At 36.2% G+C, this 16908-nt stretch overlaps 1 protein-coding gene across 1 annotated transcript in view; it reads right to left on the minus strand.

Annotated features, from left to right (window-relative positions):
• The window catches only part of THEMIS (thymocyte selection associated), a 204718-nt gene that overhangs the window by 87140 nt on the left and 100670 nt on the right, over window positions 1-16908 (minus strand). The window contains exon 4 of the mRNA XM_066248424.1: window positions 12677-13725. Coding sequence (XP_066104521.1) covers window positions 12677-13725 — 1049 coding nt within the window. The remainder of the gene's footprint in view (window positions 1-12676; window positions 13726-16908) is intronic.

Genomic DNA, 16908 nt, shown 5'->3' on the forward strand with positions numbered 1-16908 from the left:
GGGATATATTTAAAAGCAATAAAAGTAAGCACAAATGAAAATCTTAACAGGTTTGGCTGCATAAAAATTTAATATTCCACATACAAATATTAAGAACCAGTAGTCTGGAAAACTTACTAAAAATGTGACATTTGCAGACTTTTTAAAATACATGAACTGCAACAGAATTTATTTAGAGAAAAATTAAATTAAATTAAATCTGCTTCCCCTTTGCCCTTCCTTTCTTTCTTTCTCCCCCTTCCTTTCCGTCTTCCCATAAATATTTATGGAGTGATTGTTTTATAGCAAACACACACACACACACACACACACACACACACACATTCCTAGGCCTAAAGAAACACAGAGTCTAATTAATATAATAGTTATGTAAAAGAGCCATTATGGAAGCCCAAATTAGGAGCTGGGAGTAGAAATGTAGAAGTGTCAGAAAAATTTCTTTAGAACAGGTAACAACACAGAGTAGTTTAGATAAAAGGTAAAGATTAGGCTTCTAGGTCTAATACTTACTAGTGACTCTCCTCTTTGAGCCTGAATTTCCTTGTGTATAAATTGGAAATAATAATAACACTAATATTATAGAAACACTGAAAGAATTTAATGAGAATCATTTTGTGTTTTAGAGTTTAGTAAGCCCCCAATAAATAGTTGAAAAAAATAATAACTAAATTCCATTTGGAATGATTGGGAACTCAGGAGAGAATAAAGTCTTCAAGTGGCAAATTTAATATGGCTGAATCAGAATTATAAATATGAGTTAAGGTATGAAGAAGAGTAAGTCTTGAGAAATACCTTATTTCCCATATATGAGACACACCCTTTTATGAAAAATTGGGGTCTAAAAACTGGGTGAGTCTTATACTGGTTTTAGATTATTTTACTTTAATTTTCCGCTTTTTCACGCTTGTTTTTGCACTCATTGTTGCAGATTTTTTACTTGCATTTCCCGCTTTTTCACGCTTGTTGTCTTTGCGCTGTTTTGCACTTGTTACCGGTTTGTTACGGTAGGTTATGTTTTGCCACGTTCTGCCCAGAAATAGCTCAGAAAAGATTTTGTACAGTGCTGAATTAAGTTAAAAGTGATTCAACTTGCAAAAGTGAATGGAAATTGTGCTGCTGAACGTAAGTTTGGTCCTCCTCCAACTGAGAAATCAATCCAAGACTGGCTATGGGAAGAAGAAACCCTACTGAAAACGCCATGGCATAAGAAGGCCATGAGAGACAAGTCAGTCAAAAGGCCTGATTTAGAGAGAGAATTGAAGATATAGTTTGAAGAGCAAAGGGCAATTGTAATTCCTGTATCCACAAAGATGGTTTAGCATGAGGCAAAAATTGCTGATGAAAAAGAAGTTACTGATTTCAAGGGAGGACACAATGGTGCTTCAGGTTCATGAAACAGAATGGACTGAGCATGCTTACATGCACCAGACTTGCCCAAAAGATGCCTGAAAGCTATGAGCAGAAGGTCCTTGAATTTCATCGTTTTGTCATTCAGTATTGGAAGACACATCAGTCTGAGTCGGGACAGATTACAAATACAGATGAAGTTCCCCTTCAATTTGTTATCCCAAGTAACAGAACTGTTGATAAGAAGGGGGTGAAAACTGTAACTGTGAAGACAAGTGGACATGAAAAGAGCTATCATACAGTTGTTCTGGCTTGTTGTGAGGACAGAACCAAGCGGCTCCATGCAAAACAATGCCAAAAGAAGACATTCCGCGAGGAGTGATTGTTCACGTTCATGACAAGGGTTGGATGGACCAGGATGAGAGGGAGATCTGGTTTGAGAAAGTTTGGAGAAGGAGACCAGGTGGGCTCTTATGCAAACCTTCCCTATTGGTGCTTGATCAGTTCAGGGCACACATAACAAAAAACACAAAGAAGATTGCTGCAGAGCAAAAAACAAAACTTGCCATTGTACCTGGAGGCTTGACATCCTAGCTCCAACCCCTCGATGTCAGTATTAACAAACCCTCCAAAGCTGCCATGAGAGACAAATGGAACCAATGGATGAGTCTTCTGGGGACAATTTGACACCAGCAGGAAGACTGAAGGAATCAACTATAGAAGTTTGTACCTGGGTGAAAAGACCCTGGGATAATGTCAAGATTGAGATCATTGTCAAGTCATTTAAGAAGTGTGGCATTTCAAATGCCATAGATGGAACTGAAGATGAGGCAATATATGAAGACAGTGATTCATCATCAGACACAGATAAGCACTAGCTAATGGATGGGAGTTTGACAGTGATGAGAAGTTGTATGAATTTTATGATGAATAAAACTTGAGTTCAATAAGTTTATGTAATACATGTTTTTTCAAGTTTCGGGCCCCAAAGTAATGTGCGTCTTATACATGGGGAAATACGGTCAATAAGGGCTAGATCAGGGGTCTCCAAACTTTTTACACAGGGGGCCAGTTCACTGTCCCTCAGACCATTGGAGGGCCGGACTGTAAAAAAAAACTATAAACAACTCCCTATGCACACTGCACATGTCTTATTTTAAAGTAAAAAAACAAAACGAGAACAAATACAATATTTAAAATAAAGAACAAGTAAATTTAAATCAACAAACTGACCAGTATTTCAATGGAAACTATGGGCCTGCTTTTGGCTAATAAGATGGTCAATGTCCGGTTCCATATTTGTCACTGCTAGCTGTAACAAGTGATATGATGTGCTTCCGGAGCCATGACACATGTGTCCCGCGTCACTGGAAGTAGTACTGTACGTGAGCAACACCACGCTTTGCGGCGCCGCCACATACTGTACTCCAGGAGCACAGGATGCATCTCACTGACCACCTCTCACTGATCACCAATGAAAGAGGTGCCCTTTCCAGAAGTGCAACGGGGGCCCAATAAATGGCCTCAGGGATTTATTGGGCCTAAAAAACTAATCCCGAAGGGCCATAGTTTGGGGACCACTGGGCTAGATAATAAAAAAATTTTTAAAAAGCACAACATATTTTTAGTAAGAGTTACCTAGTAATTTTATCCTTTTAGAATGATCAAGAATGTAAATAATAAATTTAAATGTAGTGTGACTAGAAATAAAAAGACTACATAAGGGATGACCTCACTAATCTATAAAAGAAATCATGAAAACCTGAAGTTGGAAGATAAATATTCAAGAGATGCTAAAGAAGTAGAATCCACAGAATTTAATGACTGATAAGTGGAAAGAGGAGAAAACAGGAAAAAAGGAAGGACTGTTTCTAGATGTCTGGTTTAGTGAATGATGGTGGCCTATGCAGAGATAACAAATAACAAAGGAGTATTAAATACGACTAATTTTTTTTACGACTAATTTTTTGAGACACTATGGTAACCCTTCAATTGTTCACTAGTATCCAGATCCCCTCTACTTCAAGGCATAAGGCAGACTTACACTTCTCACCCCAAATAAACCCAGATTAACTGTCTATGGCCAATTAAACAAATGCAGCGGACAGAGCCAGAGTGATCCTCATTAGTGCATTTTCCTCAGTTTATGGTTCTCTGCCTTTTTTTATACAATAACATAACAACAACCACTCATGTTCCAAAAGAAGCCTAGATCAATGTGGGTCCCTAGCAGAGGAGGCTACATTTTAGAGAAATTTCCTTTGACAACTTATAGAACTATAAAATTTTAAGTTACATACAAATTAAGTACATAGATGATTTCCACATTTGTGTGTGTGTGTGTGGGGGGGGTTGGGGGTTAGCAGTAGTCTGCCATGGCTTGAATTTTAATTCTTAAATTATAAATATTATCCATGGTACCGAGTCTCTTAAACTGTTGTCCATTATTTATACCAAAAGAACAATAATTCAAATTTTTTTTGGTCTTTAAATGTTACCTAATTTTGAAGAACACTAATTACCTATACAATAGGGATGATAATTTTGGACTAGGTTTTCTGGCTTTTATAAGGATTAAAATATGCATTTATGTTGCTTATTTTTAGGCTTTTGTGTATTTTTTTATTCCTTATATTTTTAAATTCCTCACAGAAGTCTATCTTTTCCCCCCATAAACCACACACTGTCCCGTTTCATCTTCTCTCACAGGATATTATTAACCATTTACAGTAGTACCCTTTACTCATGGTTTCAGTCACTTTACTGATTTTTAGTGAGAGTAGAGAGAGAAGGGGGGAGGATCAGGAAGCATCAATTCCCATATGTGCCTTGACCAGGCAAGCCCAGGTTTTCAAACCGGCGACCTCAGCATTCCAGGTCGACGTTTTATCCACTGAGCCACCACAGGTCAGGCTACATAAATAATTTTAAATCTGATGCGTGTGTGTGTGTGTGTGTGTGTGTGTGTGTGTGTGTATAAAAGAGGAGGGGAGAGAGAGAGGTTTATTTGTTGTTCTACTTATTTATGCATTCATTGGTTGATTCTAGTACGTGCCCTGGCCAGGGATTGAACCCGCAACCTTGGTATATGGGAATGATGGCCTAACCAACTAAGCTCCCTAGCCAGAGCAAGCTGGTTGTGTTTTACTTACAGAAGACTGAGAAAAGTCTGGATCATAGACCAGTGGATAGTTTATTGAACACAAAATGCCTTATAACCATGTGAAAGAGAATATGGCTAGGGGTGAGTCTAATATGAATGGAAAATGTAGATATGATCACAGTTCAGGACAGTTCCCATTCTTGGATAACAATGACCTTACATGACTTTGTGTTTTATTCTATTTCATTATATGGCAATTGCATATTTTTTGAACATTAGTTAAGATTTGGAAATCTTTTGAAAGCAACAAACTTCCATTAAGAACAAACAGTATAAAAGTTTAGTGATCTAAATAAGCATAATGTCAAATATTAAAATTACATTCTTATCTCTTACATTAGGAAAACAGGTATTTCTTGAGTTTTACATATTATGTAACTCCATAATTTCTCAATCAACCGTTTTCAACTTTTTATCCACATAAATAACAATAGATAGTAGATAGTTCTTATGGTCTTTATATACATTTATTCCATTTGGCTAACTTTCTAGTCAGTGGCCTTCTGATTTATAAGATTTCCTCTAATTTTTTTCTTTCCTCATCAGATTTAAAATGAGCTATGTAGTTGGTTCATGGTAAATGCTTCAACAAATGGCATGACTTTCAAAATAGCTGAAAGCAACTTGTTTCATTAAAACTGTAGCTTGATAATAATGTAAGGGGTAGAGGCTTTCTATCACATTATAATCATATTAAAGTTAGATTCTGGATGAAGTATAACAAAAAAAAGTTTAGTTCTATAATATGCTGGCTGAGAGTTTGCTCTTAAATAATGCATTTGGAAGAATCATTTCTACCACTGAAATTTAGAGTGTTTATGGACCCTCTGGTCTCCTAAATTCAAGGTTCATTTTCACTTACTACTCTCTTCTATTTTTAAGATAGACTTTTTTTGTTCTTGAGTTTTATACTTGGAAAATTTGAGGGGAAAAAAGTACTTATTTTTGGAAGCTTATCTGTATGCATTCTTTCATTGACACCTTATACTCATTTTCCTTCTTAATATTTACCCAGAAAATTTGGTTTGGAAAGCAAAGCATCAATGAAAACATCGCCAAAAGATTTAAAAGTAATTTTTGCCTTGCAAGAAACTGGGTAGTTGTAGTAAAATTTATTTGCTCAAATATATAGCTTATATCTTACCAATTTATTTCTAGGCAAGGTTTTTATTATGAAATAAATTCAAAACTGATAAATATGGTCATGGAAAACTCAGATAAATCAGTTTTGGAGATTACAAAGCCAGCTGGAATTCCTCTAGAATTCTCCAACTACTCTTCGTATTTCTAAAAATTTATAAAACAAAACGCAAGATAGTGATTTCAAAGAACAGAACTTGAATATCTAGTGAGCCCACATTCAACTCAATGATTCTAGGTACTAAAATTCCTACAGAGATTATTGGAAGTTGACAATTCAAGTGCCCTCATTTTATATGCACTGTGCGGTGAACATTCCAAACTGCTGATTTTTCTGGTCATTTCTAAACAGGGGATTCGAGGTTTTAGAAAGTGAAAACTGTTCTAACCTTCTTAAATGCCAGAAATCTAATGTGAAATGATTTACTCCAAATCCCATTCAATTATTTTGCCAGTCCATTTGGAAAACATATTTTTTAACTCGTATGTATATAAATATTTGCAGCTGAAAAGTAATCCTACCACTGAAAATATAATCATCTCGGAGTTGATGGCATTTTAATTCTTGACTCCAAGGATGGGAGAGGGAGGAGAGAAACAGTATTAACTAAGGTTTTTTATCAGCCCTTCCTCACTCTTCGGGTGAGAACATTGTCAGTTGGTTGAAAGTTTAAAGAGAGCTAAAATTTTGGTTTATTCAAGCATTTCCAAATAGGGGTGTATGTACTTAAATAATTACACTATGAAAACAGTGTTCTTTGGACATAAACTCTCTAAAAAGAATATATATTTTGTTAGTAGTTTGATAACTTGTTCATTTTTTGGTTGAAATTCCCTTAAAGTCAGGCAACGTTTTCTAATACCTTCCTCTCACCAATTCTTTTTTATTTAAAATTTATTTGAACCATTCTTCAGCTATCTAGCTAGAAATATTAATGTACTGCAAGTCATGCCTAGAGTGAAACTTCAGAAGTTATGATTATTCTCTTACCTCCAGAAGCACAGAAAGAATTTATATTCTATACTTCCTAATGGGCACAGATTTCTACCTGCAAGTTTTCAGTTGAAACTCTGGTTTGTCTAATTTTCAACTCAGCATTTCATTATTCACCTTTTGCTCTTTCTTCCTTCTTTTTTTTCTCTTCTTGCTACTCGGCTGTTAACTGGCTGATGGCAACTAGCCTATAAACCTTAAGGCAACACAAAAACGATGCACGGAACTGTATGTCTTGCTCTAAGAACAGCTCAACTATCTGTTAAAATTGTATTTCACAGTTGACTTTCCTCAATATATATATTTTTTTATCATAAGTTCCCTTAATTTTCTTATTAATCAGATATAAGATCCCAATTTTTAGAGTATGTCCACATTTCACCTTCAAGACTTTGGTGCTTGAAAATTGCTAGAACATTAATTTTCCCTATTTATAGGGAAATACAACTTCTCTGTTAGAGCAAAAGCATACACCAAGAGTGGGTAGATATCAGCCTGCAGAAGTGTAAAAGGTGGTTGTATATTCAAATGCTTTAATGTCTTTATACCACACCAAGTTAACAAAAATATAAACAAATCACACCATTTTTGTGTATGTCTAAATTCTATAGAAGGCAAATGAATGCATAGAATACTATTCTCAAGCACTGATTTTCAAATGGTGTGCTGCAAGAATTTTTAAAACATGCAATACTTGACTATTTAGTCTGGGGCACTGACCTCTTTCCCTTTAGATTGTCAAATAAAAAAAAAAGACAACAGCCACACAATATCCATCAAGTATGAATGAATCAAAATTATACCTAATTTCTTTTGTCAGATCAGAAAAAAGAAAATTACTTTTTTGGTGTGCCACAGAATTATAGTAATTAGTTTACGTATGCCATGAGATAAAAAAAAAAAAAAAGGTTGAATATCGCTGGTCTACAGATCTAAATTCAGCCCAGGATATGGGGTTTCTTTAACACTTTTCAGCCTCTCTATCACACTAGATCTGAAGAAAGTCTTAGCACCCAGCAGCAGCTGTTGGTTAAGATGTTCTCTCTGCAGCTCCCAGAAACTACTGCTTTCCTTCTGCCTTTTTCAGCCCTCATTCCAATTCTGGTACAGGGTTTGTTTTCTGCTCAATTCATAGTACCTTGCCATTACTGCCTCCCTTGCTTTTGGCCTTAATGTTTCCTATGGGTGTTCTTGTCCAACAGAAATCTAGAAATTCTGGCAGCCAAGAGGACACCTGGGCATTAAACAGCCAAACAGTGTTAGTGAAATGCAAGATTTCTGGTCCCAGTTGCAGTCTCTGAAGGAGTGGGATATCTCATCTTTCAACCAAAGGTTTGTTTTTCTATCTGGTTATAGGCTCTTTCATCAGAAGTTACATTTCTCCTGTGTGGTACTCAGAAGTCAAAGCCATATATATCTCCGACAGGCAAAAACTCCAGTGAGTATATGTTCTTTCAAACTCTCTGAAACTACTTCTGACACAGAAACTAAGCTTTGAAGGAGGAGAATTTACCCCATCAGATTCCTACTTAGGACATAATTTTAGGCCCAGCCTCATTTATTTAGTATATTGTTTTCATCTGATTAAGAATTAGAATGTACAGATCTTAAAGATACTATTTCTACATTGTCGTAAGCCTAAAATTTTTTGTAGGGTCACTTGGTATATTTTCATCCATTTGTTTATGACCCCATATATTATTCTACCATTTCATTATCATATTTGTGAAGCAAAGAGTAAAACTCTTCAGTGTAAAACATCATAGGCCTTGAGACGTGCTGTCATCTCTGTTGATAACTGTCTCTGCCCTCAGCTGTCCCTGCTCATATCCGCATTACAATTCTCAAAATTCTACCACAATCGATGTTCTCTTAATTTGGTATTACTAAAACTAGAGAAAAGTTGACAGTCTTACCTTGGGAAACCAAGATGTCTATTTAACCTACCTCGTTCCCATAACCTGTCTTTGCATATTTTTAATTTTTAAATATTTTAGATAAACTCATAGGGTTTATAACTATTCATAGTCCAGGTTAATTTGGCTGATACTGAGTACATTTAGTTTCTTACTCTTAGACAGCCCATACATCTGCCCTGTTATTTAACAGTGAAAAAAATGATCTAGCCAAGTTAGTGATTCTCTGGGAAGGCAAAAGGAAACTTCTACAATGAAGCATCTGATACTCTTCTCTGAAAATGTAAAAAAATATTTTAATTAGTTAAATGAGTTTGAATATTTAAACTCTGGATAACCCTTACAAATTGTTCTTTGAGTTTAAAGTAATATTTTACCTATAGTCCAAAATCTTAGGGGCTCATTTTCGATGGCAGCTTCCTAAATTTAGATATTAAGAAAATGTTTTATCCAATCATTTCAAAAGTATACATAGAAAAGCTTTAATGGAGATATCAGAAGAAATATAAAATAAATATATGGAAGAATGACATCGTGATAAGAAATGGTTGGAAGACTTTTCAAGTAGATTATGCAGAAACTGACATATAAACAAAGTTTCTGTTTATATTCCAAAAATTATCCACTAAGCAGATTTCTCTTTTTTATTTTGTTTCTGAGCAAGAGAGAGAGAGAGAGAGAGAAAGGGAGACAGACAGACAGACAGAAAGGGAGAGAGATAAGAAGCATCAACTCATAGTTGTGGCACCTTAGTTGTTCATTCATTGCTTTCTCATGAGTGCCTTGACCAGGGGGGTCTAGCTGAGCCAGTGACCCCTTGCTCAAGCCAGCAACCTTGAGCTTCAAGTCAATGACCTTGGGCTTCAAGCTAACAACCTTTGGGTTCAAACCAGTGACCATGGGGTCATGTTTATAATCCCATCCTCAAGCCGGCTACCCCACGCTCAAACTGGTGAGCCTGCACTCTAGCCAGCAGCATTGGGGTGTCCAACCTGGGTCCTCAGTGACCCAAGCCAATGCTCTATCCACTGCACCACCACCTGGTTAGGCAGCAGATTCCTATCTTCATGGTCCAAAAATAAAATTGTTGAAAATGAGGTCAGTAGATATAAACACAAATAAAGTATATTAGCCTTGACATTTTAAAAGTGAATTCAAGGAAAATATAGTTCTTTGTCTACCTATACTAGATTTGATGACACTAATCATCACTAATCATAAAGAATCATAGAACCTTCTCAACTGACTGCTAAACTTTCAACCAAGCAGAAATCTCTAGACAACATCAATGAACTCCTAATTTCTGCTATATCCATTTTGGGGACAGATGTGTTCCACAAATTACATGAAAATTGTCTGCCCTTGACTCTCAACCAATTTTGTAATGAAAAAGAAGAATGTACTCTTTGTTACAGAGTAGCTCTTTAAATGTATAAAATAAATAATATCTAGTACCAAGTCATTCAGATGAAGGTATTTCCTGAAACTTTTAACATCTTAACAAATGTTTAACATTGTAGAGAAACTTCAGTTAATCAATATTCTTTGGAAGTGGGACTCAGAACCAAACACAAGGATCCAGGTAGGGTCTGAGCAGTAAAAGAGCAGTCTTGTGAGACTGAGCCCAAATTAACCGGGGGGATCTGATGCTATCTCCAAGTAGATATTATCAGAATTAAGTTATAGGCTACCCAGCTTGTGTCACAGAATTGGTTGGCGTAGAAAAATTCTCACACATCTGGTGTTAAAAGTGCTGTGAGTATAGTAGTAGTGTGAGAATAAAGAAGAATCATAGGAGTAAGGCTAAAGATTTTTCCAAAACCATTGTCTAGACATAACATTGTTGTGCTTATGAGTTTCTCCCTTAATAAAACACATTATTTTCACCTGACATTTGTCAAAGGCATTTTAAAAAATGTTAATGTATTTTTCTATGAATGCTTTTTTAGTGTAGGATTTTTGATTCTTTCCTTTCTGACTGGAATGACATCAAGTATTATTTGAGACAACCAGTCCTCATTCTTTTCCTCACCAATCTTGACTCTCATTGGGGCTTCCAATGAGTTGATTGAACCAGAAGATGGACACGTAATCCAAAGTCTCTCTCTTTTTAAATTGGAATCAAACAAAGATATTATATTCTTGCCTAGTGTGAAACAATGAGGTGTAGAAACTTTCAGCAGAGTGCCTCGTATGAATAAAGTTAGCCCGTGAAAACAAAGCAATTTGTGATGAAAAGTAAGGTATACTCTGGCTACATTTGAGATCGTGCTTCCAAATATCCCTGGAGCTTAGCTGTACCCTTAGGTTCTTCATGGATATATGATATAATACATTTATTAAAAAGAAAAGAATAAAATCCACTTTGACAACAAAACAAGTTCTAAAATATAGATTTTTTAATCTAAAGTTTTTATTTATACCTCCCTCCCAACATTATGTCCTATATTAACTTCCTACTGTTACTGTAACTTAGTGCCTTCAACAATACAAATTTATTATCATAGGGTTCTGTAAATCAGAAATCTGACATGAGTCTCATTGTCTCTAAGCAAGAAGGTTTCTTTGTCTTCCTAGCTTCTAGACACCATCTAAATCCTTGGCTCAAGGCTCCTCTCCTCCATCTTCAAAGTCAGCAATGCTGCATTTCTCTGGATTATTTTGTAGTCACTTCTCTCCAATCCTGACCTCAACTGGGAAAAGTTCTTTTAAGAATTTTTGCAATTAAATTGGACCTACTGGGATAATCCAAGGAAATCTCATTTTATGGTCCTTAATTTTAAGCCTATATGAAAAGTATTTTTTGCCATTCAATGTAACATATTCACAGGTTCTTAAATTTTGGGGATGGGACTCCTTGGGAGTAAGGAGCATTGTTCTGCTTAAACCTAAAAAACAAACCAGCATTGATTCCATCTCTCACATTGTTCAATTAAGTAATAAAAATATATTCCACTGAGGCAGCCGGATACATTTCACATTAACAGAAGCATGGTAACATTATTTGGGAACAGTTGTTTAATTCACAATGACTCCTTCCAAGTTGTTTTTTTCTGGAAAGAAAATTTTGGCTGGTTTATCTTCTTCTGAAGATGAGTTTGAAGATTCTTACTGGATTTTTCTTCCTAGCATACAATCAGGATGCAAACTCTGAGATGTAGAATTAAAAGTAGTTCCATACCCACAGACGTGAAGCCTGAGGCAGCTATCATTCCCGACTATAGAGAGTAAACACAGCGTCTCTCTTTGTTTCACTAATGGCTTTGTTTCCCCAAGCTGCTAGCACAACATCTGCCAGGCCAGAACGCACTCTTCCCACACACCACAGCACCACTGCCGGCCAGATAAACGACCCGCGCTGCACTGCGTAAGGGCAAGTGCTTTCCAGGCTCTCAGCAGGCAGTTTGCAAAAGGCAAAAACTCCCAACAGAAATGAAGCTGCAATCCTTCCTCTTCCAAAAATCTTTTGAGTAGTTATGGAGTTGCTGATTTTGTGATGAACTCATATTGTCGGCGATTTCATTGATTTTGTTTTCCAATATAACTGTTAACGATTACAATTCTCAGATAGGCAGAATGTGGGCAGATGCTCCTATGCTCACACATAGTTCTGCCAAGATATTTTTACATCTTTCTGCACTTAAAACAAAATGAAGACATGTGTTATAGATGCGTGCTACTGGTAAACCCCCAGCAGAAGAGAGTGTTTTGTATACTCATTTCCTGGATGAAGTATTATAACAACTCTACTTAGAAAAAAATGATCAGCGCTTTCAAAATATAAGAGATTTGCTTCTGAGGCACCTTAGAAAACATTTCTAATTACTAAAACCCAATGAAACGGCAATTTGGGTCAGCATATCCAAATGTCAACCCTGCTATTTCTAATTCAATATATACTTCTTGTCACATTTACTAGTTAAGCATCAAAATACAAAATGCTGCAACAGCTTATGCTCTGTTGATATTCATTCATCTACTGTGCATCAGAAAGGCTCATTTCAAATATGGCATGAAAGAAAGAAAAGTAAGCAAAAAACAAACTCAGAAGAGACTTGAAATAAATTGCCTCAAGAAAAACACTCAAGAAGGAAAACTGCAAAATTAGAGCCTTACCTTGGGAGACTTAGGTAGACCCGCTGTCCTTTCTTCTGCTAAGTTGAGCAGAGCTAGCTTTGCTTTTTCCACTGAGGGATGTTTGGGAGGGCGAGGTGGGGGGTTCAAGAAAGAGCTTTCATATCTTCTCATCATGTAATACTGTTCTTCAGTGATCTCTTCAATCAGAGTCCTGACTAGAAATGATCCTGTATCCTGAAACACATTATTAACTAACTGAACAGTCATATTCCAGCGGCTGACTGAAATTTCCCAGCATTCTGTGGGGTTGGCAAGATCACTTATGAGTAGATAAGTGTCTGTGATAGCTTCCTCCAACTGCAGTCCTGGTGTAGCAGCCAAAATGTCTTCTTCAATGCAAAGATCTCTCACAGATACCTTCACATTGAAGGGCAAGTGGAACTGCGCACAAAGCTCAGAGATCTGGTACTGTTTCTTGTCATGAATCACCTCCACGAAGCCTCCTTCCATGTACAAAGGGAGTAGGGCTGCCTCATAAGATGTTTTGAGGATTTTTTCACAGGCCAGGACATTCACCACTTTTCTGATTCCCTCACAGAAGACTTCAGTCGTCCGTGAGTGATGCACTAAAAACTGGTCCCCAACAGCTATGGATGACAACTCCTCGTGAGGGAGATGAAAGGCTTTGGTGGCCACCACGTGGAGAGGTTCCTTTTCACTCTTCGCTATCTGGAGGTCATAAACTGTTGGGAACTCCCGAGGTCGCCGCTTGAATTTGCCTTTATAGCTAGTGGGGATTAAAAAGTGTCTTTTAGGAAAACTGCTTCTGATTTCTGAAGCTAAGATCCTTGATGCCTGGTACTTTTTGTGAATCACAATGGTTTTCCCAGGCTGTAAAATGTTTCTGGGTAGCAGGTTCCCTGGAGATGCTTCTATGACTTCTGCCACTATGGGGAACTCTTTACTGGTCATTTCAGAGAGATCTTGTGTAGACAACAGCTGAAGAAACCAATTGGCATCATAACTGTCAGTAATGTCTTTGACTTCAACGTCTAAACTGGGGAGGATTCGGACTATATCCTTTTGGACTGAAAAAAAAAAGTATGACATTTTGCACATCAAAACGTTTCCGTGAGGTCTTATCAGAATCCCTCCAGGTGCCATAGATAAATATAATTTTTTAAAAACTCAGATATTCATGATATAACATTTCTTATATGTGACTTTTCATTTTACAAATTTTAAAATGAAATCGATCATATATAAAACCAATATCCATAAACCTGTTACTCAGCTTAAAAATAGACATTAACCAGACCTTGGAGCCTTTGAATCTCACTAAAAGCACATCCTCCCTATTGCAACCAAAAGGTAACAATTTCTCTGATTCTAGTATTAATTATTCTTCATTTTTCTTTGTAATTTTTTTCACACATAACATACATAAATATATGTGCATGTGGGTTGATATCTTTATGTGTGAATTTTCCTTCCAAAGGTTTATTATATTATTACCTCATGCTCTTGAGGGCCATAAAATATATATAATAGAAGAAAGTTTTGGTACTTCAAATAAGACCCTTCCTGCATAAGGCACAAGACATATATTCTTTAAATAAAATTTTATCATGTGTAGTATAGACACATTTGGAAATCATGGGATATAGATACTTAAGATTAATATGCTGCTAACAAGAATTAAGGGCTATTTCAAAATGAATATGAAGTGATAAGATATCCCCTAATTTTTGTGAGCATTATGTATGGAAACGGATACCAATAGGCAATCATTTTATTTATGTCTTTTTCTGTTGGTGCTACACTAACACCTGGATTGAAAAGGGTGGCACAAGATGGTCAGAGACAGAGGAGCCACTCAGTAGCCCTAGGTATATTTGCAGGGGGCTTACTCATGTATTCTGTGCCTGATGTGTCACAGGGGACTGATGAATCTCTATATTCTTTCCTAGAGCCTACTATCTCCAAAGTCTTTATTTGAGACTATGGAGACACTTAAAATATTGTCCTGAAATTACCTGCTCCTCAAGTACTACCTCATATAGCAGTCTTAAAATGGTCTTGCATTAAAAATGAGATTACATATTATTATTAATAGAATTTTATAATGAGTCATATTTTGACATCTTTCTAACACTCAATGTTTTACACTGTTTACCATTGTGTCCCAATATCTCCAGGCATCCTTCTGTCAATATTCTTTCTTCCTTGTATGCTTTTGAAAATCAATAATTTGGAAGATTTAGAAGATAAAACTTCCTTTTATGAAACTTTATCTATATTGTTATTTTTCATATTATTAACTATTTATACAATATCTGAAAATTATAATTTTATACTTTCTGTCATATTACTTGTACATTCTGTGTTCAGAGTTCCTGAAGACACACATGGAAAAGTATTATTTCTTCAACTACAAAAAAAGAAAAAAGAAAAAATCAAAGCTTATCTATAGGCTGAAGGTTGGTAGAAATAGTACAAAAAAAATTCTTCAAGATAAAAAGAGGTAGGGGCTAAAAGAACACTTCTTAAATTTATAATTTATTTTTATAAGGTTTAGCATACCCAGATTTTTAAGATTGTTGAAACAGGCTTCCTTGAAACCCAACGTAATTCTAGAAATTCTAAAATCTCAGTTATTTAGATGAAAATGAACCAGGTTTAAGAGTTGTAGAGATAGCAATAGACAGGCTTACATCATTTCTCAGTCAAGGGAACAGCTAGACATTGGTAGAATGGATATTGTTAAGCAATTTCTGAGAGTCCCAAATTGATCCATCAGAAAATAGGCACCTTAATGCGAACTGGAGCCTGATCTATACTTGGGCACAAAGTGGGTAGGGAGGGCAAGGAATTTTCTTAATAACTGAGGAGGACTTTTTGCTGCCAGAGGAAGCTTCCAGGCCAGGCTGACCTTTGTTAAGTTTTTGTTTGTTTGTTTGTTTGTTTGCAATTTCTGACCTATCTTCAATATTTCCATGCCAAATTTACTAGAGATATGCTATCCTATCTCATCCTACTTAATATATCAATAGCACTTCACAGAGTAGATTTGATTAGCTCCTCTTTGCTATTATTCCCTCAGTTATTTCTTTATCTTATTTAAGATTCTTCTCAGTTTCTTTTCTGGTTTCTTCTCTCTACACACCACCCACTTTTCCCACCCCCTCACATACGTGTGTCTTGGTTCTCTTCCTTTCTCTATCTTCACTGACTCCCACTATAATCTTAAGTTTCATGCCTGTAAGTACCATCTGTATGCTCATGATTTCCCAAAGTATATTTCTAGCCAAATATTTTCTGCATTCCAGATACCTACTTAGGATTTCTACTTGGATATCTAATAGATGTCTCAAAATTAACATGCCCAAGCTGAAATTCAGATCTTTCCAACCAAACCTTAGTTAATATGTAGCTTATTCTATCTCAGTTATTGAGGACTTCATTTTCTTTATTTAGCCGGAGATCTCAGAAACGTCTTTGGATTTTCTCTTTTTCTAATACCTACCATGTAAGCTTCATTATCTCTTGCCAGTTTTATTGCAATGGTTTCCTAACCAGTTTTCTTACAGTCAAATCAGTATAAGTCAGCCAAAGATTTTTTTTCATATTAAATTAATCATGTCGCTGTTAATAAACCCACAAATCCTTTTCATTCAGAATAACTCAATACTCTTTTCACAGTCCTAGGTACCACTTGGATCTCTTGTGCCTCAACATTGCCTCACTCTAGCTTACTGCTGCCTCCACATTTTTTTGTTTGTTTGTTTTTTAATTTGTATTTTTAAAATTTTTTCAAGACTTTATTCATTTTAGAGAGAGAGAGAGAGAGAGAAGGAGGGAGGAGCAGAAACATCAACTCCCATATGTGCCTTGACTAGGCAAGCCCAGGGTTTTGAACTGGCGATCTCAGCATTCCAGGTCGACGCTTTATCCACTATACCACCACAGGTCAGGCTGCCTCCCTGTTTTTAATTAGGTCTTTGTCTGCATGTCCTGTTTCCTCTGCTTGCTACATCTTTCAGCTAGATATATTTATGGCTACCACCTCTAGTTATGCTTCAAGTCTGCTTAACTATCATCTTCTCAATGCGACTTGCTCAGTAAGTACTTGCCATATTCTGAATGTTTGTGTCCCCTTGAAACCTAATCCCCAAAGGATGGTATTAGGAGGAAGAAATTCTGGGAGATGAGAAGGTCATGAGATTAGTGCCCTTATTAAAGAGACCCCAGAGAGCTCCCTCAATCATTCT

The sequence above is a fragment of the Saccopteryx bilineata genome, chromosome 12, assembly GCF_036850765.1.
Source record: "Saccopteryx bilineata isolate mSacBil1 chromosome 12, mSacBil1_pri_phased_curated, whole genome shotgun sequence".
Taxonomy (NCBI): domain Eukaryota; kingdom Metazoa; phylum Chordata; class Mammalia; order Chiroptera; family Emballonuridae; genus Saccopteryx; species Saccopteryx bilineata.